The sequence below is a fragment of the Heliangelus exortis genome, chromosome 6, assembly GCF_036169615.1.
Source record: "Heliangelus exortis chromosome 6, bHelExo1.hap1, whole genome shotgun sequence".
Taxonomy (NCBI): Eukaryota; Metazoa; Chordata; class Aves; order Apodiformes; family Trochilidae; genus Heliangelus; species Heliangelus exortis.
The window spans coordinates 20,426,140-20,449,929 of record NC_092427.1 but is presented as its reverse complement, the minus strand read 5'-3'; the positions used below and the strand labels follow the sequence as shown (position 1 = coordinate 20,449,929).

Below are 23,790 nucleotides of genomic sequence, written 5' to 3'. Positions count from 1 at the left end.
GTATTAAGTGGTATTTGAAGGTTTGGGAGCAAGTGATAAAGTTGAGCCAAGAAAGTATGGTGCATGGAAATAAAGGAGTGGCCTACACATATGCTTGGAGTTGTTAAATTTTATTAATCAAAGACCTGAGCCATCTGAAACACTGACCGGGAAGAGGAAATTAGTTTACTAATTACTTGCCCTTTGGGGTTCAATTGCAAAATGTCCTCAGAGAATTCCCCACAGAGATGGAGACTTCCAAACAGGATTTCAAACTCAAATTATTTCCTATGGGTCAGGTAGACTTTTTTTTCTATATGGACTTGCAAGATTTTTTTAAAATTTTTTTAGAGTTGTGAACTACTTATCCTAAGGTGCAATTTAAAAAGGCAGAGGAGAAGGCCCTAGTTCTACTGTGGTGTCTTTCTCCAAAGAAAGTAGGAGAAATCTCTCCTTACAAGAGAGGGGAGGCCAAATGTGGCATTGTGAACTGGGGGTAACTGCCCCTAGACAGAAAAAGATTTGTATTCTCTGAAGATTGTTTAATCCTCCTGAAAATGCTTCTCTCTGCAGCATATATATGCATATATATATACACATATATATATATAAAGATTTACATCATGCTTTAGACATATTTGACTACAATGATAATTCAAACCTAGTTACTATGCATGGGACTTAGGATGTGGTAACACACAGCTTGAAAAAAGCAGAACGTTTTTGCTAAGTAACAGATAAGCTGCTTCCAAAACTTTCCAGCTCATGTTATTCTTGTCATATTGGCCAGATTTTCCTAAAGCAGATCTGAAGTCTGTGTGAGCAGGTATACACACACTGTGTTGGTTTATGGACTGAGATATTTGTGCAAATACTAATTAGAAAAAGCCTTTCTCAATACTGATTGGATATTTCAAATAGTTTTGCACAAGGAATATGTGCTTTGAGTAAAACTCAACACCTCCTTCCATTCCACACCCCTAAAAATTATGTTTTTTGAGAAATTTTTTAGGGAACTTGGATTATTTAATTAGACCTTTGGAATTCCCCCTCTCCTCCTCCCCATCATTCTCTCAGGCTACTGGCACAGCTTGGGAAAACAAAAGTTAAAATAACCTCCCTCCTCCCATAACTATTCCAACACTACATTGAAGTAACAAAACTACCCCTAAGATGAAGCTTTATAATTTCAATGTGACATCTTGAAGCAAGGTTTTGATCAGCTCATCTGAATGCATCTGCCCATAGCAGTTTTGGGGAGACTGTTGCAATATTTTCTCTATGAATCTTAAGCCACACTATTTTGTGAAACTTTAGCAATCCAAGTGGTATCAGTTTTCAGAGTTACTCCAGTCTTGCATTATTAAACTGCCTCTGCACCTTTGTCAGGTGAATGAGCATTTTTGAAGATAATTTTGAGAAGCAGTACTGCCACAGCAAGTATTTGCATGCTAAAGGCATTATAGAAATGAAATACAACAAGAGATTATGGTTAGCTATTTGCCCTGAGGATTTTAAGTAGATCTGCTGATGGACTAGTAGGGTCTGTAAGCTTTGAGTCATTTTGCACTGACATGATCTATAGTACAAATGCCTGGGTAAGTAATTCTAGGAACCACAGGCTGTGGAATTCTGCATATGGTAATGCTGTTAAACTAGATGTGAACATGCTGTGTGCTTTGTTTCAGTGGGTAACACACATTAAAGTAATGTATGTCTTTAAGCTGTTTTACATGCTTAAATAAACATAGCTTAATCACAAGTTCCCAAACCCTTCAAATGTAAGTAATAAAATAGCTCAGCAATGTGTACCTGGCTGTACATGCCCCATGTGTTGTTAGAGATTCATGAAATGCTACACCAAGACATTCAGAGAGCATTTTTTGGATGTACAGTTCTGAAACACATTAACTAGTCCTCATTTAGAAGGAAAACAGCCAGCAGCTGGAAAACCTGCTGGCACTCAGATCCATGTCTTCCCTGGAAGACTCTATTAATCTGATCCTAACATCTTAAAAAGAGGGACTGCTTGGATTTTCCTGTTTGACTGGATCAGAGGATCACCAGAGGATGTCTATGCCTCTTGAAAATCTGATCTATCTTGTAATCATTTATCTCTGGAATGCTTCAACTCATTCTAAGCAGTATTTAAAAGGCTAAGGAACAATAACATCCAAAGGAAAAGGCCCTGAAAACAGTCACAGGTGAACAGAATTTTTTACAGGTTTCTGACTTAAGATTCTGTAAATGCTTAGAGGAAATATTTTGGTAATGGTGTCTATGAGGCTAAGGCTTGTGCTGAACACTGCTGTACCTGGAAACAGAACTGATAGTTAGACTGAATCCTCTCACCTTGCTGCCCTTTTGGCCTTTGCTTCCTTTTTTTGGCTTGTCAGTCTTCTCTCCATCCACAGCCAGTCTGAGATTTTCCAGTTTCTTTTGCATCAGTTCACCAACCTATCCAGACACACACAGTTGAATCTTTCAGTCTTCTGTTCTGCCAACACACCTCAGACAAATGTTCAGCTAACCAAGTGTTAAAGCAAAGAACAGAGAGCAGGGACTCTGGGAGGAGGTAAGGTCTATGCCAGGGCCAATTTTTTATGGCAATAGAGAGAGATACACAGACAATGCCCATTATTAGTGTCCTCTCCCTATTGTAATCACACCTGCTCTCTGAGCTCTTCTTCCACATCTTCCTTTTTCTCTTCTTTGATCAGCTCTGGGTCATGATCCTGGAGAAAATCCCATCTCTCGTCTCTGTTCTGCCAAAAGACTATTATCCAAAAGAAAGAAAGGGGAAAAGAGTTACAGAAGCCATTGGTTTCTCCAACTGCTTCTGGAAGCAAAAAATAGGTAGTTGTAGGCAGCTTTTATTAAATTATTAGCTATATGAAAATAGCAAGCTCTAGAGACCTGTACCAAGTTCAGAGACACGTTGTGCTAGGATCTGTAAAACTTGAGGTTAACTTTTTTTTTTTTTTTTTTTTTTTTTTTTTTTTTTTTTTTGCCTTGGGCTGTAAATCGGTATCAGATTTCAGGGGGATAATGGGATGTGAAGGGTGTAATTTTCTGCTTGTAAAGCTGAATGCCTGAGTGTTGCTCACCTTCCAGAGCACAGCATCAGTCAGGCCACATTGTGCCTGATGTTAGCATTTTTCTAACATTTCTAACATTTCTTGTTTTCTCTGCTTACCAGCATCATGCTTAAATATTGACCATGAAGAAGTCAAAGATGACTTCTGTCCTGAGGAGTGTGCCCTCTGGACATGATTCCTGGCTGGCATAATGCAGGCCTGGGAACCAAAGGTGGATGTTTAATTTAAACCAGGAAGCTTTCCCTGTTCTCTCCTGCTCAGTTATATCCAAACCCAGGTTAAAGCTGCTGCAAGCTTGTGACTGAGCCTTCACAGCAATTCCTGTGACCTGTAGTTAGGGACCTGGAATAGGCACAAAAGCACTGAGCACATGGAAATGGGAGGGAGAGGAGAGTGAGGCTGACAGCAATAACCTGCATCCATCTGACATACAGCCACACAGAGCCTAGAGAGCTGAAGTCTTTTCCAGAAAGATACAAGGTCCACCTGATATAGCACATTTGTTTTTTAGTGTTGGGTAAAAGACAGATAATGAGGCCAGAGGCCAGGAAGAAAACAAGCTTGTGAAAACTAATGATCAAAACCCACCTGTTTTCCATAAAGGAGATCATCTTGAAGTGCAGTTGTTTGTTTGTTGAGGCAAGCTGCAATTTGCTCTTTAGAAAGAAAACTAAATGAAGTCTGGCAGCCTCAGTGCATATCTGAATTCTCTGCTACAAGCAAAAGGTACCTTTCCTAATGGAAACACCTCTCTCCTTGCTATGTGTTTTTGAGCTAACTTAAAGAAGGACAATTAGGATCTTTCATTTCCTTGCATTTGAAGCCCTGCTAGTATCTCTATAAATTACAGCTAATCTCCTGCAATGTGTGCTAATTCAGTTTCCAGATGATTTTAAATGACAGCTTTCCACTTTAAGACATAGGCTCCTTTATGAAGCTGTTTTGTACAGGGTACCCACTGCTATTTCTAAGGCACTGTAATTTCAGTAAAGGTTCCACAGTAGTCAGAGGAGACAATTCAAGTTTTAGAGCAGTTAATATAACACTGGCTGCTATTTCCACACCCTAAAATTTTTCAGTCCAATTATGTGCATAGTATTTGTAGCTTTACACACAGGGAATAGTTCTATGCAGATGAGTAGTCTTTATTTCACAACTGAAAGAGGTAGATTTGGAGAAGGACAGTGGGTTATTTGGTAATGAGGCAAGAAACTCAAAGGTATAGACATTAATTTCTTTAAATTATTTGTGGGTAATCAGATGGCATGAGAGATGCCACATAATATTTCAAAAGGAAAAGCTAATTTGCCCTAGTTAAGAGGTACTCCCTCCAGGGTCACTAGCCTGGAATTTCATCCTTGGGGAAAGGGAATATTACATGGCAGTTACGTGAATTTTAAAACACTTCTTGACTGGGTCAAAAGGTTGCAAGTGCTATGTTTTCACAGGACTACCAGGGTTTAGATATTTATTTTTCATAGACAGATCCATAGATTTTTATTCTGTTTGGTTCTTTTTGTTTGTTTCTTTGTTTGTTCATAATTGTTTGTTGTAATTTTATAAATCAGTGGTTACTGTCCACTAAAGACAAACCAATGAGAGTCCTCACAGCTTAGGCAGCTTTCTTTGCCTGTCAACAAGTTTTCTAAGTGCTGTATTAGCCACTAGGTTAGAGGTCCCTAACTTTAGAAGGGTAGGCATAGGATACTATCTTACTCTTTTATAGATCAACAGAATGTTTGAAAGTAATTTTTAAAGTAAGGTCAGGAGGCTAAGGATGTTTGTTACCTTTTCACTGACTTGTCAAATTAGTCTGATATTTTGTTACAGACAGGGTCATCAAGCTATGGGAGCATGTGTGTGTACCTCGTACAATTCATATCACTTCTTCCAAAATAGTGCATGTTCATCTCTGGGTTATTTTATAGGTTATTTACCTATCTACTCCAGGACTGAAAAGACTGCCCAGTCTGCTAATGTGACTTCTAGCATCACCATCTCAGGAGTGTTAAGCTTTCATTCTACAGACTAGTTAATATCAATATATCTGAATTTCAGATAGCAGCTCATGACTAATAACAAATATAATTACATGAAGCATGAAGCTTTTCTTAAAATAACTACTTTCAAACTGCTGGCCAAAAGTTTTTAAACTTTTGAAGTCTGGTAAAAAAATACAGTGTCAACACATCTTAAGGTTTGGCCCGCGGGGTATGTTGAACTCAGATATCCTCTGCAACACCAAGCAAATCAAGTATTAAGTGGCCACTGTATGACAGGGGAAATAGCACATTGCTGCCTCATAGCACAGCACAGCAGAAATAAAATCCAGGAAGATGAGGGTAATGATTCAGACTTGCTCACATTTGCTCTACATAAACTCCTGCTATTCCAGAGTAAAAGGAGATGTCACCCAGAAACTGGCTGCTTCCAACAAGAGTAGATAAGTATTGTAAATAAAGCCTGGGCAGTGTATTTTAGCAGCTAGCAAAACTGGCAAATACAGTTTTTGGAAAACAAAATTCTTTGTCGATTCCAGTAAAGTTTGGGAAGCAGTTACAGCTTGGTAGACAGAGGGGGGAAACTGAAAAGGAAATGCTTAGATCTATGAAAATTGATCTACATAGTTTTAAATATTTAAAGTAACCTAGGAACGAAGCAACTCATTTCAGGCAAGGGAAAGACTTTCTTAACTGTAAATGTTGGTGGGGGTGGGTGCAGTGTGACAAAATAAAAATGTTTGGTCAACTATCCTTTAGATAAACTTCAGACACATAGATTAGGGCTCTTAAAATTATTCCATTGTAGGCATCTGATGTAAGCCTCTCTTAATCAAGATCCCTTCATGAAATACAAGAAACTGCTTACACTGTTCTGTTCAGAAGTTGTTTTAGATTTGATTCCTTGAAATGAATAACCTTAACCATGGCCAGATTAAAAGTTAAAATTATTCTCAACAACTATCAGGCATTATTGCAATCAAGTGTGTACTGCAATAAAAAACACAAAATGCTTGTGAATGAAGCAGGGCAAATTAGCAGCTGTTAACAAAAAAAAACCACCACAGTGTAGAATTGACTTGGTTCACTTGAAGACAAAAATAAAACAAAAATGCAACACCTGAAGCCCAGCTGAAGAGCTGTAGATTCTTACTGCGTACTGGAGAGAACTGCAGTTATCTTTTGAAGCTGGCAGGAGAGTTCTTCCCACTCTGAGGATTTCTGGTTGTGTTCTGTGCAGAAAATGGTTCCTTCTTATGAGCCTTAGGAGCTCTGGGGGTAGATGTCAGCACTGGCAGGATGGGCTTGGGATGAGCATCAGTGTAACTTGAAATGCCAGACTCGAGTCTTTATCTATTGCAGAGGGATGCTGCCTGTGCCTGACCTACTTCAGCACATGATTACAGTGTTACCCGCAAGTGCTGGCAGCACATAACAGGAAGACAGAGGGACTCACACTGCCTGGCTTTAGACATCTGATTCAGGTGCCTGGATAGGAGCAGAGGCTACACAGACAGTTAATCGGCTGCTGAGTTGCCCTTGGAAGGGCTCCTGAGGTATACAGGAATACAACACCTCCAATTCAGTGCTCATCTTCATGTAAAAAGTTAGCAGGAGTAACCCCAAAAAGTTATATTCTTTCAGAGGTCAAAGGAGGTACCTTGGTAGTAATGGCAGTCCTGGTGTTCAGATGCAGTTTGGGTGATGAACACCCAAAGCATCTCATAAACCTCTCAAACCCCAGCCTCTCATAAGCTCCCTGATTTGTTATTATTTGAGATAGCTGAGAAATTTGGGAGTTTCTACTCCTATTATACCAATATATTGGCCTCTGTAGTGACCTTTGAATCTCTTACTAGCAGAGTATTCCACGAGGAGCATCAGAGAGCATCAGAGAGGACCTCTGCACTGCTCCTTCAGTGCCCTTGGGATTTGTCAGGTGGGAAACACTGGTCTTGCTATTGCTGGTCTCCGGTTGCAAGGTGCTGTTTTGTTCTGAGTGCATAGGAAAGCACAAAAAATGTTCTTGGGCAGTTAAGAGAAGGAATATAGATGAATTTCATCCTTATCTAAAACTCTTGATCTCAGTGGGGTTGTGATGTAGCATTTCTGAGTAGTCTGGGACAACAGAACTGCTTTATGATTTACAGTACGTAAGAAAATCCTAATTGTTAGAAATCAGAAGTCAGGCAAAACTGGACTGATGTATATTTAGCAAGTAAGTTGTATACTTCCTTCTCTCCAGAAAATCCAAACTAGTCAGAAAATTGGATACCTTTAATTTGTCAGCAGGAGGGAGTAATGGAGATTTTTCATCTCAGGAATTTTAGCAAGCCACTAACTCTGCAGAGTAATTATATTTTTAATAATGATTTGGGAATATAGTATGAATACAGCAAAAAAACCCAAAACCTAGCCAACAAAATAACGCCCCAAAACAAACAAAAACCCAAGGAAAAAACCCCCATACACACAAAAAAAACCCCCAAACCTCACAACCCTGAAAACTTTGATCAGGCACAGTATACAACTGAGGAATTTAATTTGGCTTCTCTGACTTTTGGAGTCCCATCATGCTGTTTTCTTCAGCTCATGGGGTAGGTGCTCCTTTCCATTTCAAACCTCACATGGTTTCCATGCTCACTTCTAGGCCCAGCACATGGGATTGAGAACTGACTTGTGCATGTAGGGAATACTCTGAGGGCAAGAGATTAAGTGATAGACAAAGACACCAAGTATAGAGGAGAGGGCAGAAGAGAGATGGTAAAAGCATGACGTCCTTTTGCAAAAAACATTTTTTAAATCTAGCAAATCACCATCTTTGAATGTTTCCTCAAAGAGAAAGCAGAGCCAGTCTCCTAGCTGCAACTTTGAGTTATGTTTTGGGGGGAAAAAACCATGTTTTTTGAGTTGCACACACTGTGAGGCAAATATATCCATATATATTCATATATATATGTGTGTGCAAGTATATTCATATATTCATATATTCATTGCTAATGCCCCTGCTTGAAAAGGAGATCCTCATATTACAACATGTAACCAAAAATAATATCATTAGACTGTGTAGATCTACACAGATGTACACATTAAACTGTGTAGGTGAATGAATCCATGGGCACTTACCATGAATGAGAGGAAGACCAGAAAAAGAGTTACAGGAACATGAAAACATTGATGCTGATCTACAGTGTAGTGGTTTTGAATTATCTGCTATTCAGATGTCATTTTAGTTGCCCTCAAGATCCAAGAAAGTCCCTGCATGAACATTAAAGCACTTTGGTTCTAGTTTGGCCAATTTCACTTATACAGAAATGTACTTTCCTTACAATTAGCTTGGTGATTCTGAGAGACTCTTAAGACTTAAAATTTATGAGAGACTCCCTTCCTAAATAGCATTTTACCTAATGTCCTAATTTCTTTAATGCTCCATAGTTTGGGCAGCTACCCAGCTTGACCTTATAGAAATGACATTCAGATTAAGCTGAATTAGAACATTCCAGCTGTAATTGTTATCTTTTTCTACTGACCTTTGTATTGACTGTTTCCTTCCTCCATTATTGAAAGGAAATTACTGGGAGCCATTTTCCAGCCTTCTTCCTTTTCCTAGATTGGGGGAGGGGCAGAGATATGAAAAGAAAAATCAGAATATTAATATGTAGAAACTTTGCAAGCATGTGTCATAATTTTCATTGCATTTTTAAAGACTTGGTTTAATTTGAGGAATACAACAGCACTACTTCACCAAGTAAAACCTTCCTTGCAGGCTATGGGAAAGCTTTGGTCTCCTGGAGTGAAGAGAAGGGGCAGTCAGTCCATCACTTGAACTACTCAAGATGCAATAATAAACTCAGGCCTGTTTGAACATAATATAGGTAGAAGACTTGCAACATGTAAATTAAATTACCTTGCTGATTACCCCTTATTCTATGGCTGCCTCCCCCTCCCCCCAAGGAACTCCTCAACTTGTGGGTAATTCCAAGATGTTGAAGACCTAATTTTAATCTGTAATCAGAAAGAAAAATAGTGATCCTGGTGTATCTTGCAAATCAAAATATTTCGTTTCAGTTTTATAGAAAACATTTTGATGTTTCCCTGTCAAAAATAAATGCCACTGACATGTTCCTGAAACATCACTGAAACAGTATTTTGGATGGAAAAACTTGTCAGGAAATGATGGAAGTTTCTTCACATTGTATCAGTCATAAATCTGAAAAACATTAGTTAGTAGTCACAGCCAGTTAATGGTCCCAGCCAGCATGGCTTCATGAGGGAAAGTCCTGCTTGTCAAACTTAATTTCCTTTTATGACAAGGTAACCCACCTAGCTGATCAAGGGAAGCCAGTGGATGTAATATTTCTGTACTTCAGGCAAGCTTTTGATACTGTCTCTCATAGTGTTCTCCTGGACAAAATGTCCAGCATCCAGCTGGACAACCATGCTCTATGATGGGTGAATAACTGGCTGACAGGTTGAGCACAAAGAGTGACAGTGAATGGGTCCCAGGCAACTGGTCACTAGTGGGGTCCCCCAGGGCTCCATCCTTGGCCCTGTCCTCCTCAACATCTTTATCAAGGACTTGGATGTAGGACTGGAAGGAATTTTAAGCAAATTTGCATGTGACAAAAATTTGGGAGGAATGGTTGACTCCCTCAAGGACAGAGAAACCTTATCAGGTTAGAGAGATGGGCAGTCACCAACCATGGGAAGGGTAACAAGGGAAAATGCTGAATTCTGCACCAGGGATGGGGCAACCCTGGTGCCAAGTACAGACTGGGGGATGAGTGGCTGGAGAGCAGCATGGCAGAGAGGGACCTGGGTGTCCTGGCTGATGGCAAACTGAGCAGGAGCCAGCAGTGTGACCTGGCAGCCAGGAGGGCAAACTGTGTCCTGGGGTACATCAAGCAGTGTCACCAGCAGGGCAAGGGAGGTGACTGTCCTGCTCTGCTCTGCTCTGGTGCAGCCTCACCTTGAGTACTGTGTGCAGTTTGGGGCACCTCAGTATAAAAAAGATAGGAAGCTCCTGGAGAGCATCCAAAGGAGAACAACAAGGATGGTGAAGGGTCTGGGAGGGGATGACTTATGAGGAAACTTGCACTGTTCACCTTGGAGGACAAGAAGCCAAGGGGTGACCTCATTGCAGTCCATGGCTTCCTCAGGAGGGGAGGGGATGGGCCAGCTACTGATTTCTTCACTCCCATGGCTGAGGATAGAACGTGGGAAAATGGCAGGAAAGCTGAATCAAGGGAGGTTTAGGTTAGATATCAGGAAAAGATTTTTCACCCAGAGGGCAGATGAGCACTGGAACAAGTTCCCCAGGGAAGTGGTCACAGCCCCAAGCCTGCCTGACTTCAAGAAGCATTTGGATGACACTCTCAGGCACAGGGTGTGATTCTGGCGGTGCCCATCACAGGGACAGGAGTTGGACTTGATGAGCCTGGTGGGTCCCTTCCAACTCAGTCTCTGATTCTATGATTCTATTTGTGGGAAATCAGATCACTGTTTGGGGAGGAGGTGAATGGATTTATGTGAGACAGCACATTTTGGATCAGGCTTTGCTAACCAGTGGGAGATCTGTAAGCATCAGCAAGGTACAAAATGAAGCTCCTGGAATAACCTACACTGAAACAACCCCCCTAAATACGCCATTGCATACCTGGTATCAGCAGATACTCAATAATTCACATGACCTGGATAAAACTGTATCTGTTTTAAATTACAGTGTTACCACAGTAATTAAAGTTTGGGCCCAGAAGTCCATGTAAAACCTGAATACATTTATTACTTCTGCCCTCTGCTCTGTAGCTATATTTGAAAGATTTAAGAGCTTTGCCAGTATGCACAAAGAACCATTTTAATAAAGCAAAACTAAATGTTTGAGGATTTGACACCCAGAGTTCAAATTCCTGGTTACTTTAAGACACTCTCAATTTTGGCAGAGTGTGGCATTTTGAGATTCCTCCTTGGATCTTTTGTAGGAATATTCCTTTTAACATTCTTCCGTGACATTTTGTAGAAAATGACTAAACCACGACGTTCTAGGAGGAAATACTGATAATTGCTAACCATTTTAAAAAGAAGTCAAAACACCCCACCCCAGAACAGCCTAAAAAAGGGTTATTAATTTTTAGCCTCTTAATAGCTCAGGGCACATTGTGCTTCTCCTATTGTTGAAAAAAACCCTAATAAATAGTTTTAATTACTAGCTTCAGTGATTTTATACACTGGTATAAATAATATTGTAGAGTCTGTCATTAATTTAGATCAAAGCTGCTGTGTATCTAAAGGACAGTTGCAGAATGCTGTCCTCTCTTCCCCCTGCCACTGTAAAGAGCATCAGAATCACCATCATATAAAGAACTTTTCTTTTTAAAGTCAGCTGATGCATTTTTCTGTGCTCAGCTGATTGATTCCATGCTTATTTTGAATTAAGTGTGCCAAGGCATCTTGAGCCAACAGCATATTTCAATCTAAGCAGAGATATGGAAATAACCAGGTGAATATCCCTCTGAAGCTTGCTGAAGCCCAGCCCACTCTAGCTGATTCTCATGAAACAGAAAAGTTTGAATTTACTCCATTTTGCACTTTTTCTATGGGGATTTTGCTACCTGTTTTCAAAATTTGTCTCACTTCTGAGTGTTTCTGGATGACATCTAAAGATGCAGAGCCCTGCTTGTGCATGCTGAGACAGAGAGGTTGCAACATTTTACTGGGCAAAGCAGTCCAGACTGGTCTAAATGTGTGTTCTGCTATTGAAAAAAGGATTATATGGTGCTGAAGTTGTTCTTTTTTCTGTAGGTGTAAAATGGGAAAGCATCTTACAGAGAAAAGAAAACAAAGTGTGTTTGATACTAAATCTGCCTTTTTAAAGATTGCTATCAGGCTTTCCAGAAACATTTAAATTTCCTTCTGGGATCAAATTCTTGTTTTCTTTGAAAACTGAATTTAGGAGCAGGTCTTTATTTTGCCTGAATCACTATGACTTATAGCCTGCACTTATTAAATTAATAGTCCTGCTGTTAGAACTTTTCCAAATACTTCTCGACTGATCTTAGATACTACTTTTCCCCCTGTTATACCCTCAGAGAGAATGTTCCCTTTGTTCTTTCTCAATGAACTGTAGACAACCTGGTAATAATGGCTCAGAATTTTACTTGGCAGGACTTGTGATGGCTGAAGAGATGAGAACACCAAGTTATAAAGCCCAAGAGCTCTATATTGGTATTTAACCCCATTTCAAAACAACCTTGCAGAGGCTGTGAGGGGGCCGAGATTAACTTTTGCTATTGTTGATTCTTACCTAGTGAAATGTGCAAAACCAACAAGGAATCAAATGCATTCTGTGAGTCAGCTTTTTAAGCAGATGAGTGAGTTGCTATCCAGTTTCAGAAGTTTGGGTTGGGTTTAGCATTTTCAGCATGCCTGAGCATTAATGTCTCACTATGATTTAGACTGAAGTGTCTGGAACAGCTTTTTCTATTCCCTGTTTGAGGCAAGAGGAATGATTGGGGTTGTTTTGAGTTTGGAAGGAGTGAGGACAAGGGCAAAACCATCAGAGGACACCCTGGTGAATGTTCCCCAAAGGAACTGTACTGAAATGATACAGGTTTTGGTATTTGTGAATGACAGTGGTCTTTAAATTCTATAATTGTGTAAACTTTTCTAAACTATTGCCTTTGTACATGTAATTTTATTTGATCTCTTCCATCAAGTCCTGCACTGCATATGCTGATTTATGTATGTGCTGATACTATGAAATGATCCCACACAGCTGAACTTGGCACTAGTACAAGTCACCAGAAGTTTTAAGAAGAGCAAACCACCACTTTGTACCAGTATTACTTGTCTTGAGTCTTCAGACATTACTCTTTCCCTTCTGTTACTGCCCCAGGATGTCTCTGCACCAAGATAGAATGATGTGGTACCAGTAATCACCTTCCACTGCTTGCAGCTTTACACCTTCATTAATGCTGTGATAATGTCACCCTGCAACACTGTCACTTCCTGAAGATGTTTGTGACTGCAAGTTAAAAAACTGCCTGGCTGCTCAGGAACAGCCATTACCCTTCCTAGCTGGCAATGCAAGGTCAGGCTTAAAGAGCTTGGAAAACACATTTAAGGAGGTTGCCTGCTGTACAACTTGATTTACAGAGTGAAAAACAACACTACATAAAACCTGAACTTTGTTTCATATGACCCAAATAGCATCTTTGCTGGTTGAAAACAAAGCATATTTAAGTTACAAGTTGTAACTATTAGGTATCTACCTCCTAACTAGATAGAAATTCCAGTAGTTCAGGTTCCTGGCTCTCTGTTCTGAGAGCTTTGGCTAGATTAATGGTTGTTGTCCAAGAAATCATCTTTTTGTTATATGGTTTTAGGGCTAGGACTTTTGTCCTAACCTTTTTTTTTTTGTGCTAAACTTGCAGTAAAGAGTAAGGCTTGCCCCAGAAAACTCCACATACTTGATGAGAGATTTAATGACCCTTATTAAAGAAAAATATTGTTTCGACCTTGTTTATACACTGAAGTAAATGAGAAACAAAAGTTGCTGCTTTAAGCAAACCCCTTAATTGTTTGTTGCATAGATTGCTTTTGAAGATGTCCTTTGGTCTTTTTCACAGGTGTTTTCCTCAATAAAGTTGCTCCTGAAATAATTTGGAAGCATTCCAACGGTGAAATCATATAACAAAGATTTTAGGGAGTATATCACGTTAAGTGGTGTCCACTGTGACATTAAGCAAAAGACATTTCATACTCTCAGAATGTGGACTGAAAATGGGTGACTGCTATTTAGACTGACAAAATACTGGCTTGCAGTACAACCCCCACAGCTGGCCTATACAGAACTGCACCTATGAATTAGTTTGAAATGCCTGCAAGCTCTGACACGGGCTTCTGACTGAGTCTAAAGTACTTGTATCCTAACTCTTGTGTGAAGGGGTGGGAGTATTTAACTTCTCTGTACCCAACCCTAACAGTGCAAGTACTTGGTTAGATGGCTGGGTACCATTTTGGGATTTTGCACAAAAAATAAGCAACAGTGCTTTGAAAGGTGCATGCACTTGGCAACAATGTCAAAGCCACAAAGTGTATTTTTCTCTCCATTTCCACCTCTGGCAGCCTGCACCTACATCAGCCCTTCCCATGGAAGAGTCATGGCCATGCAAGTGGTCGTTCCTGAAATATGAGATCTAAAATTCCTTCCCCAGAATCATCAAGGTAACTGAAAGCCTGAATGGGTCTGGCCACTGTCTGTCTTCTGAACCTAAGCCTGAAGCCTCAGTGACCACTCTAATGAAAATTATTAGCCTCTGCCCACACATGGCTGAATAAGCTGGACTTACTTCGGAAAGTTTTCCTTTCTTTCCATTTTTCTGTGAGGCTTTTTCTTTCTGTTTTTCCTTCCCTGCGTCTTTTTTCTGCAACGCCTTCTCTTGTAAGTCAGCCAGTTCTGCAGAGACCTGAAAGAAACAGAAAGAAAAGTGAAGAGCTGGTCAAATACTTTCTTATGCAAGGTGTTAGACATGTGCTATAGCATCCATGAGCTGTTGTGTATTTTATCTGCCTTGCTTTCAGCTTTCCAGTACTGGGGAAACTTGGTATCTAATACATTGCTTCATAGCTCTCTGAGCTCCACAGTGGCTGACCAGTACAGAGAAATCCTTTTCATTTATGCTGAGGGCTCTCCCACCTGCAAACTTTAATATGGGTGTTGACTATCCCAATGTGTCATTGGAAAAAGAGGTCCCAAACTGTGAGGGCTTTTAGGGAGTAAGACCAGTTCCTGAAGCACACCCAGAAGCACAACATCCTAATGACACACAACTTCAAGTTTACCCTCTGGACTTGGACTCAGATTATGAATTTGTCCTAGTGTTTCTAAGGCAGCTTGATTTTATAGAGATTGATATTGAGAGATTGCCCTGAGGTGTGTCTAATTTCAATATGTGGCTAAAGAATAAAATTGCTCTAGTGAGGGAGATTGGACAGAGATATTGTGACAAATTCTGACAGCTATACATGGATCGCCTGGCATCGTTATCCCTGCAAGGCACTAGCAGCTGATAACTGGGTACAGCAACATAATTTTCCATAATTTTAGTTCCTGGCCATTTGTACCTTACTATCTGAAAAGGCAGAGGGTGAAATTTGCTGCTTCTACCAATCTCTTGCTCCCAGGTGCCTTCCATTGTCTTCTTTTGTAAGATTATCTACTGGTAAGTGTAAATCAGAAAATCTGTGGCCATTGAAGTTTATAAATTGATCATTAATATAGGCAATACCATGAAAGAGTAGAAAATTAAAAAATGCTGTTGTAAGACATATTTCCTGTAACAGTAAAAATATTTGTTTTCTAAAGACTGTCTTTTAATGCATTGAAGCTTGGACAGTGGAAGGGAGACAGTGACAAGGGCTATACTTTGCAGCCAGTGAAATTTCATTAGTAGATTTCCCCAAGCATTTCAGTATCCTACATTTAATTAAATATGGTAATTTAAACCCCAAGCACTGTTCAGTCATATCTTGTGCTGATAAGCAGTGAAGCATTTCATTCCCTAGAATAGATGAACAGATTGAGTGGAGTTCAAAATAGGTTTTTAGTGTCCCAGAAGGCCTGCTGTATCCAAATTCAACAGAGCTACTCAAAGTGTCTCCCTTATTGATGCTACTACCCTGCTAGAAAGCTCCCCTGGCCACCTCCACCCTGACTGCCTACCAAAGGGTAGCTGCAACCACTTTCAGCATCTCAGGGGTGGCTTTATCCCACAGGACACCTGAAAGCACACATGTGATTGACAAAAGGGGTTTATTTTAAGCAGTATTTGTGAGTTCTACTGATGAGATTTTAAGTATATGCAGACTCTGATTGGAATGACTTACTGTCATGTTTTTCTGCAGTTGAATGATACTGAAAGGGGTTATATCAAGTTCCTCACAAACCTCCTCTAACAGGACTGAATTGTTGAACTGTCCTTACCCTTCTGTCCTGCTTTCATCAGTTTTGTAAGGTAGGAAGAAATAGCAGTTTGTTTGCTATTTTCAGAAGTGCAGTATGAGCTATGGTGCAAGGCTTTGCAACTAAGAGGCCCTATAGGTAACAGAAAAATGGTGCTTGCACTGAGCACCGAGTGAAACATAATAATGCAGGAAGCCAAGCCTAGAAACATGCACAGTGACTTCAGGCAGAGGTTGAGGACACACAAATAACACCTGGACAGTCTCTTTCCTGGATGCCTTGGTAACATGTATGTAGTCTGAGATGCCAAGGAGTTTTGGTGCAATGCTCTGAGGCCATGCAGCTGGCAATGCCATCCCCCTGCAGAGCCTGACTTAGCTGAAGTGGAGCTCTGCTGCCCAAAAGAGAATGACAGAACAAATATAATTTTTTCTTTTCTGTGTCAGATCTCCTCTATCCCCCACTGGTGCAGCTTCTCCAGCTCTGCTTTCACCTCTGCTCTAGGCAGCTCCATAACTGCAGAGGACTGATGGTTTGTATTCCTCTGTACAGAGTAATTTCCCCTACAGCTACTAATGAAGTTTTTCCCCTGATGAAAACTTCATAGTAGAAATAAAAACATGTCTTCTTAAATTATTTTAGACTGCTTAAATTATTTTAGACCGCCCTTTTTCTTTACTAGGTTTCCTCTTTTGGAAACTATGCTGAAAATACTTATGAGAACTTTTACTACAGGGAACAGCATGTGCATCAGGAAGAACAGATGAATTTTATTCTCCTTCTTTCTAGTTTTGCTGTAGGACTCCTATCATGCTAGTCATGACTCTTTCCCGGTAATGTTTTCTTCTGAGGCTGAAAAGACATTTTTCTCTAAACCAATATCCCATGAAAGTCTAATTGACTTTCCTATTCATACATCAGTTTGAGTGTTTTTCTAAACTCTTGCAGTGCAAATCCCCTTCTTTGGGAAACATCTCAGCACCTGCAAACCCACAGCTGCAAGCAGGAATCACTCATGTTCTATGTTCCTCAGCTGTTGAAATCTTTGTGTTGGCTCAGGCAAGCTGATGCTTGGGATAAATACTCCTCCTTGAAAATAAGACCTTCCCTCATCCCTCGAGAGAAGACCTTACTTGAGCTTCTTGTCTTTATTCATGTTGTGGGCATAAATGAAATGGAGGGATAGAATATGTTTGGGAGTTCTGGATCTCCAGCTGCAATGGGTAAGACCCAGCCTCACAGTTTTGAAATTCTGCATCTAAAATCAGTTTGAACAGAAACACTTTGTATGCACATACCTAGTGCTTCTGGAGAGAAAATGCTTTCTTTGACTATTAACTCTACAGGAAGAAGCTATTTTGGAGTCTAAGACAAAAGAAAAAAAAGAAAAATTGTTCAAGAAAAAACCTTTTTTTTGAGATGGTCTGAGGTGCCAACCCCTATCCCACAGTAACATGCCAAACATCAGACTGCATGTTTGCATCCTTTGAACCCAACATGCAGTGTGCTATGAACATGCTTCCCCCTATCCTGCCCCCTTAGCTTGAGGACATTTAATTACAACTCTTTCCATAAGCTGATTATTTCTGTAAGGTGATATTTTTTGTCAGTTGGAGATGGTATTTTCATCATGGTGGGCCTGGGACTCCGTCCCACTGAGCTAGCTGAGAGCCAGTGTTCTGCATTCATTCCTTTTCAAAGGCAACTCTGATTGTGTAGCTTTTAGCTTCTTAGTACTGTTTACTTTTGGGTGTGCACCTGCAAGCAAAGCTTAAGCTTTTAAAGCCCCCCCCGGTGATTTGCTTCTTGCAGAAATGAATTCAAAATATGGGATCTTGCAAAATCTTACAGTTGGCTTTAACAGTCATGTTTGTCTATGACTGTCCATGACTTATGCATGACTTATGCTCTTCTCTTTTTCACATCTAGCAGACACTACCCAAGCAGTTAAATTCACTTACCTTGTTTTGTTTTTCTGGCAAACACTTCAAAATGTCAGTTTCCAGTGAATGGATTTATGAAAAATCTGTTCTATTTGCTTGGTAAAGTAGATGGTAGGGAAAGTAGATGGTAGATGTGAAAAGGAGTTGTTGACAGTGCCTGGCTTTAGGCACACAACCAAGACTACTGACCTCAGAGTTCATATCCCTAGGCAGTGGAGAGCTGCTGGAGCAGCCACTGAATGGCTTCATGGCAGTGAATTGTTGTCTGGAGGAGAACACATTTGCCTTTTCTGCAGCTTATGAAACTGAGCACCATTTTTGTCTTCCCGTATGGTTAAACTGAAATAATTGGAATATTTTAAGGCTTTGAAGTACCCAGATCCAGATGATGGAACTGTGTGTCTAACACTTGTGAAAATCCAGCCTGATAAATTCTAAAAGGAGCATCCAGAATAATGTGGAACAGAGGAAATAAAGGTGAGAGTAACTGTAAGCATCTCCTTCTATTACTGAAAAACACAGTTGGTATATTTGCTGTCAAGATAAAAGTACATTTGCAAAATTATGGATACTAGAAAGTACAAGTCCACACAGCCTCATGAATCCTTCTCTGACACTTTAAAGTTATTTGTCTTTATTCGTTTGGTAAAAGTCAGTAAGATATTACACATGAGGGACTGGATGTGTGTGTGTGTCTGAATGTTGTAGTACTTTATTTTACTGTCCCTACCTGGAAATAGTCAGGGATATTAATTAAATATTAACTACTGGGGATCTCTTGCACTGCCATTCACAACCAAAGTGATTACTGGGATTAATGGGGACCTTCAGCTGTTGGTAGTAATGAATGCAGCAGAATATTATTGCACAGAGTGCCAAGCAAGGATCAGGAGCCTATCTCTGCACAGCAGCTAACATACTATTTTTTGCCCCTTTTCTAGATGCTGCTGCATCAGATATTGTAATTACAGCATTGTGGAAATTCCTTTGTCCTCCTCGCAGAAATTGAATGTACAACCAAACTCCTGGTAAGCAAGCAGCTTATCTCCTGATAAGTGACTTAATGAGGGGAAATTGGGAGACAGGGAATGTGTCTGCTAAACAGCAACTCTCTTGGCTTATTTTTATGGTGATGAGACTTAATGAACTACAGGAAGAGATCATAATTTTGTTGGCAGCAGTATAAGGGCAAAGCTGAAAATTGCCACATCTTATGATTATCTTTGGAGAAAAACATGCAAAAATATTAGAGGCAGACCCCTGGAACAGATGCAGGGAGATAACACCGGTGTCTCAGGACTTTACATTTTTCTTGAAAAGTATATAGAGAAAAGCTTCTATTCAGTCAAGAGACAGTACATATTTTTCTGACTAAACCACTAAGTAGTTTGCTTTGGGAACTCTTTGGCATATCTTTTTGAAAGGTATTTGTAAAATGTCATGAAAGCAGTTTGTGCTGAGGGACAGCCATATTACAAAGTAAAGTAAGGTCAGAGTTGTCAAAGGATAAAGAAATACAGAATGTATAATAATGCAGCAATGGTTCATGAAGTGATTAATTTGTATTTTATTTTCCTCAAAGCGTCTTTACCTAAGTCTTATAAAATGTTTGCTTTTTAAATACAGTTCAGTCCTGATTTTCCATAGAGTTCAACTTGGGAGTAACCAACCCATTCACAGAAGCTAATATATACACCAAGTGAAATCTTGTTTCCCCTGAAGTCAAGGACAAAATTCCCACTAATGTTAATGGGACCAGTATTTCATTTACTATGTTGCCCAGTTCCAATGTGGAACAAAACCAGTTGCCTGAGGGGTTTTTAATAGGCAGCTGACTCAGTTGGAAAAAAAAAAAAAGTTTTACTTGTCTGACGTTCAGGTAAAATTGTGAATGTACTGAACTTTCTTTTGCCAACTGCATTCTGGGTATCTTTTAAGGTGATACATATTCTGCTTTTGGTTGTGCTGGCTAAGAAGAGAGAAAAAACAGGCCCAAAAATATTTGCAGATCAGGTAATTGCTAGTGAAAATTTGCTGGGAAAATACTTGCTGGTATTATTTTATGCAGGAAAAAACAGGTGGTAAAAAAATCTCTCCACACTTCTTACTTCCTTCAGTTTTTTTATGCAGGAAAATAACTGAAGTTGAGAATTCAAAGCTGGAAGTAGGACAGGAAGAATATATTTCTCCAGAGTAATCTACTGTATCCAGTTTTGCTCAGTACAATTTCTTGTAGTGTTTTCTCACTGAATTGTGCTTATCCTTGTTGGTAGCAGGTCTAATTAGCCTGAAGTCCCCTGAAGCCTCCTTCAGCACTAAGCCATGCTTGCTGGGTGGCTTCCCTGCTGCTCAGAGCAGTTAACAAAGCCCTCTTGACTCCAGCATGTGCTTCTACTTTAGAAGCTGAAAACTTTACTGACTCCTTCCCTCTGTCTGGGACTGAACACCAGAGTGACTTAGCTAATGAGGCTTCTGGGGTTGGCCTTAGTGTACTCTGAACTTGGATAAAATCAGGAATATATCCTGAGCTCAGTTTTAACAAGGCATAGAGAGCTGTTTGAAGCTGCTTCCTTGCATAGTTTCATAAGCAAAGTAACCGAGGATCAGAATATTGTGTTTTATGCTGTATTTACATCTTCTCAGACCACACAGATGCTGCTAGCATGCCCCAGGCTTTTCCCTACGCCTTCAGAAAGGACAGAATCTAAAATAACACTTTAACATCTATGTGTTAGACAACCAGTTGAAGGCAGCTGATGAACACAACAGTCTGTATCACAGGGGAGCTTTAAGGACCACAGAGATCAGCTTCTGACAGTTCAGTTTTCCTGGCCCACTACAAGCCACCATGCCTGGTTCACTCATATCCTGCTCCTGTGTGCAGGGCTTCCTGTTTATAACTTCCCTCAACAGGCTCATCATCCTGCCAGGATCATTGTGGAGGGTGGAAATGGCTCTGAGTGCCATCCACTGCCTTCACTGCTTCAACTGGTCTTTCTCTGGGTGACACCCATTTGATCAGAGGAAGAGATAATCAGTCACTTCTATTAGCCAGAGAAATCAGAAGAGGGATTTTACCAGACCAAACATCTGAGTTCGTGATAAGAATACATAACATAAACTAAGATACTTCCTTCACTTGAATGTGCCCCTTGTTTGAGCTTGCTTAATGGATCCTTGGCAGTAAATCAAGGCACAAGTCTGCCCCCAGAAGAAACTCTTCCTGCTTAAACTAAGAAATTATTGCTAGACTGCTGATAGGGAATGTGAACACACTGGAACCCATTTCCCCCCCTGAGGTAGCTTTGGTGAATGCCTGTTTTAAACCAACACTCTTTCAACTCTTCATTATATATCTCTACTAGTAGCTAGCACCAGCCTAACTACATGGATTTTGCAAGAGGAAAGGAACTCTTTGTAGCTCTGGTCATTTCTCTTAACTACTTCAGATGTTTCTTTTTGGGTGACTTGCATGCCTGAGCACCTTCTTCCATAGCTAAGTGGCTGTACATCATGAAAGGGAATGGATTTTGGTGAGTTTTGTGGTTTACCTTGGAAGAAAACAACCCTTTAACTTGCAGCAAAAAGCTTTTTTTAACAATGAGGTTCCTGGAGTACTTGAGGCCATTGCTATGAAAAAAACCTTAAATAAACAGATGCATTTTGTGGAGATTCCTCCCCCAGTCCCATTACCTTTTACATTAGAGGAGTGACAGTACCTGCTCTGGAGTTTTGTCTGTAAAAAGAGCCATTGAACCTCCTGCCTTTTCAGTAGGATAGTCAGGAAACCTGCCTATGATATGCCTGTGTGAAGAACAAAAGATGGAAAAGGAATTAAAATCCACAATTTTAATCCCAGTTGACAAAGATATTAACTGGGGAGAAGTTAATCTCACCTCTTATTCAAAACCAGAGTGCTGTATTCCCTCCTGGGGCAGTGGCTTCTTCAGTAAATTCATTAAACCAGTTACTAACCCATGTCTCTTGCCCCGTGGCCCACCAAACATTACAAGTTATCAGGGAATTTCTTTGAATTGCACATCATGTCACCACTGAGAGACTTATGTTTATAACTATAGATTCAACATCTAACTTAAAAAAAAATAAATTTGTTTAAATCAGCTTTTGATTTACAAATTCCAGACTGTATTTTCATGTGAGGATCTCACCCTTAAAAATTTCAATTGTACTTGCATCATCAGAGGTGATGGAAGCTGGGGAGGGGGCAATAAGTTAAGGCTTCATGGATGGCATGGATAAGATAGGGTGCTTCCAGACTTCTCCAAGAGATTACCAGCTACAAATAAAAATCATAATCAGAAGGACATTTTTATGGATAAGAATGCTTCTCTTCTTTCAGTTTTGTAGTTTTCTGGATTATAGCAGTAGGACTTTTTGTTTCTTTGGTAATACCAGAATTATATTCTGTTACAGAGAAAATTCTTACAATTCAGAAAAATCATTGTGCTACTTTGAAAGAGAATATTAATGTATCCTCTAAATGAAATTACCCTTGAGAAGAAAATAGCTCAGAAAGGTCATTGTGATTCATAAAAATTGCTTTAATTTTTTTAAAACAACTGGTATCTGAAGGGACTTTCCTAAGCAGCAGACCCAATTTTAAACAGAGTTCTTTGGAACAGATCATCTGTTATGTTCCTATAGTACATGTGCAGTGTTTGGATCCCTAGCTGGTATTAATGAATGCATTAATGTAATACCAATTATGAAAGAATAAACAAACACTGATCTGTGATGCTAAGTTCTGACTTGTATGTCCAGTAAGCACTGGTTCTATATGCAAACAGATGCAAAGCTTTGGTCATTGTATTCCCAGAAACCAGTCTGCAAGAACAAAGGGGTATCACTGTCAGTGTATTTTTTCCTAAAAATCTGGTTAGAAAGGGAATTTGGCCTCAAAAAACTGCATCATCTATCTAATTTAATTTAATTTTTTACAAAGAGACAGAAAATAGCTCAACTTTATGCTAAATGTAATCCTGTTTTAAATGCTACTATAAATCTGGCTCACAGCAACAAATTTTAAAAAATCTGATATTAAGAACACAACAGTCTGTATCACAGGGGAACTTTAAGGACCACAGAGATATTAAGGCTGTTGCTACTTTACTAATGCCAGTTGGAAGGAAAGGCAATGTATACTGAACATAAAGAATCAGTTTGGAGTTCACCAACCATTGAATTTGGTACCAGTGTTCAATATTTTAGAGTTACATCTGGTGTTTGTGTTGGCTTTTTTACTCTTACATCATTTTCAGCTCTTGGAGACAGAAATATTTACCCCTTGGGGATGTGTGATGTGAGTGCTGTAGATATTGCATCAAATTCTCAACTCTGAAAGTGAGTGTCAATTTGTTTATAATTTGTGTTTTGGGTGATTCTGCTCACAGCTGGTGCAGCTTTTTGGGATGACGTGGTTCATCTTGTCTTTTTGTAGCAGCTCCAGCAAATGCTGACGTTGAAAAATAACTTGAGATAAAAAGAAGTAACTGCCAATTTTTTACTCAAGTGGAAGAAAAGTGTTGACCATTTACTAACCAGTCAGCTGTCTGAAGACTGGGTCTTCAGCTGAGGGTGATGCTGTACCTATGGTCACCAGTGACCCTGAGAACAGACACCTACCACACATTTCAGTTGTGCTAATTCTTCTGGGACATCTGTTTTTTTTTCTTTTTAGACTTCATCCTTTCCTGTGTACTGCTGTTCAGCATATCAGTTGCTTTCTGATATGGTCAGGGAACAGTATTCTTAATTCTCATTTCTCTGTCCCAGCTCTTGTGGGTTTTCCT

The 23,790-nt window shown here is 39.8% G+C and overlaps 1 protein-coding gene across 3 annotated transcripts in view; it reads right to left on the bottom strand.

Annotated features, from left to right (window-relative positions):
• The window catches only part of IQCA1 (IQ motif containing with AAA domain 1), a 108,369-nt gene that overhangs the window by 32,173 nt on the left and 52,406 nt on the right, over window positions 1-23,790 (bottom strand). For all 3 annotated transcript variants that reach the window (XM_071747084.1, XM_071747082.1, XM_071747083.1), the window contains 5 exons: window positions 21,700-21,784; window positions 14,425-14,541; window positions 8,608-8,683; window positions 2,649-2,755; window positions 2,332-2,436 (listed from right to left, as the gene is read on the bottom strand). In XM_071747084.1, the coding sequence (XP_071603185.1) occupies window positions 2,332-2,436; window positions 2,649-2,755; window positions 8,608-8,683; window positions 14,425-14,541; window positions 21,700-21,784 (490 nt within the window). The remainder of the gene's footprint in view (window positions 1-2,331; window positions 2,437-2,648; window positions 2,756-8,607; window positions 8,684-14,424; window positions 14,542-21,699; window positions 21,785-23,790) is intronic.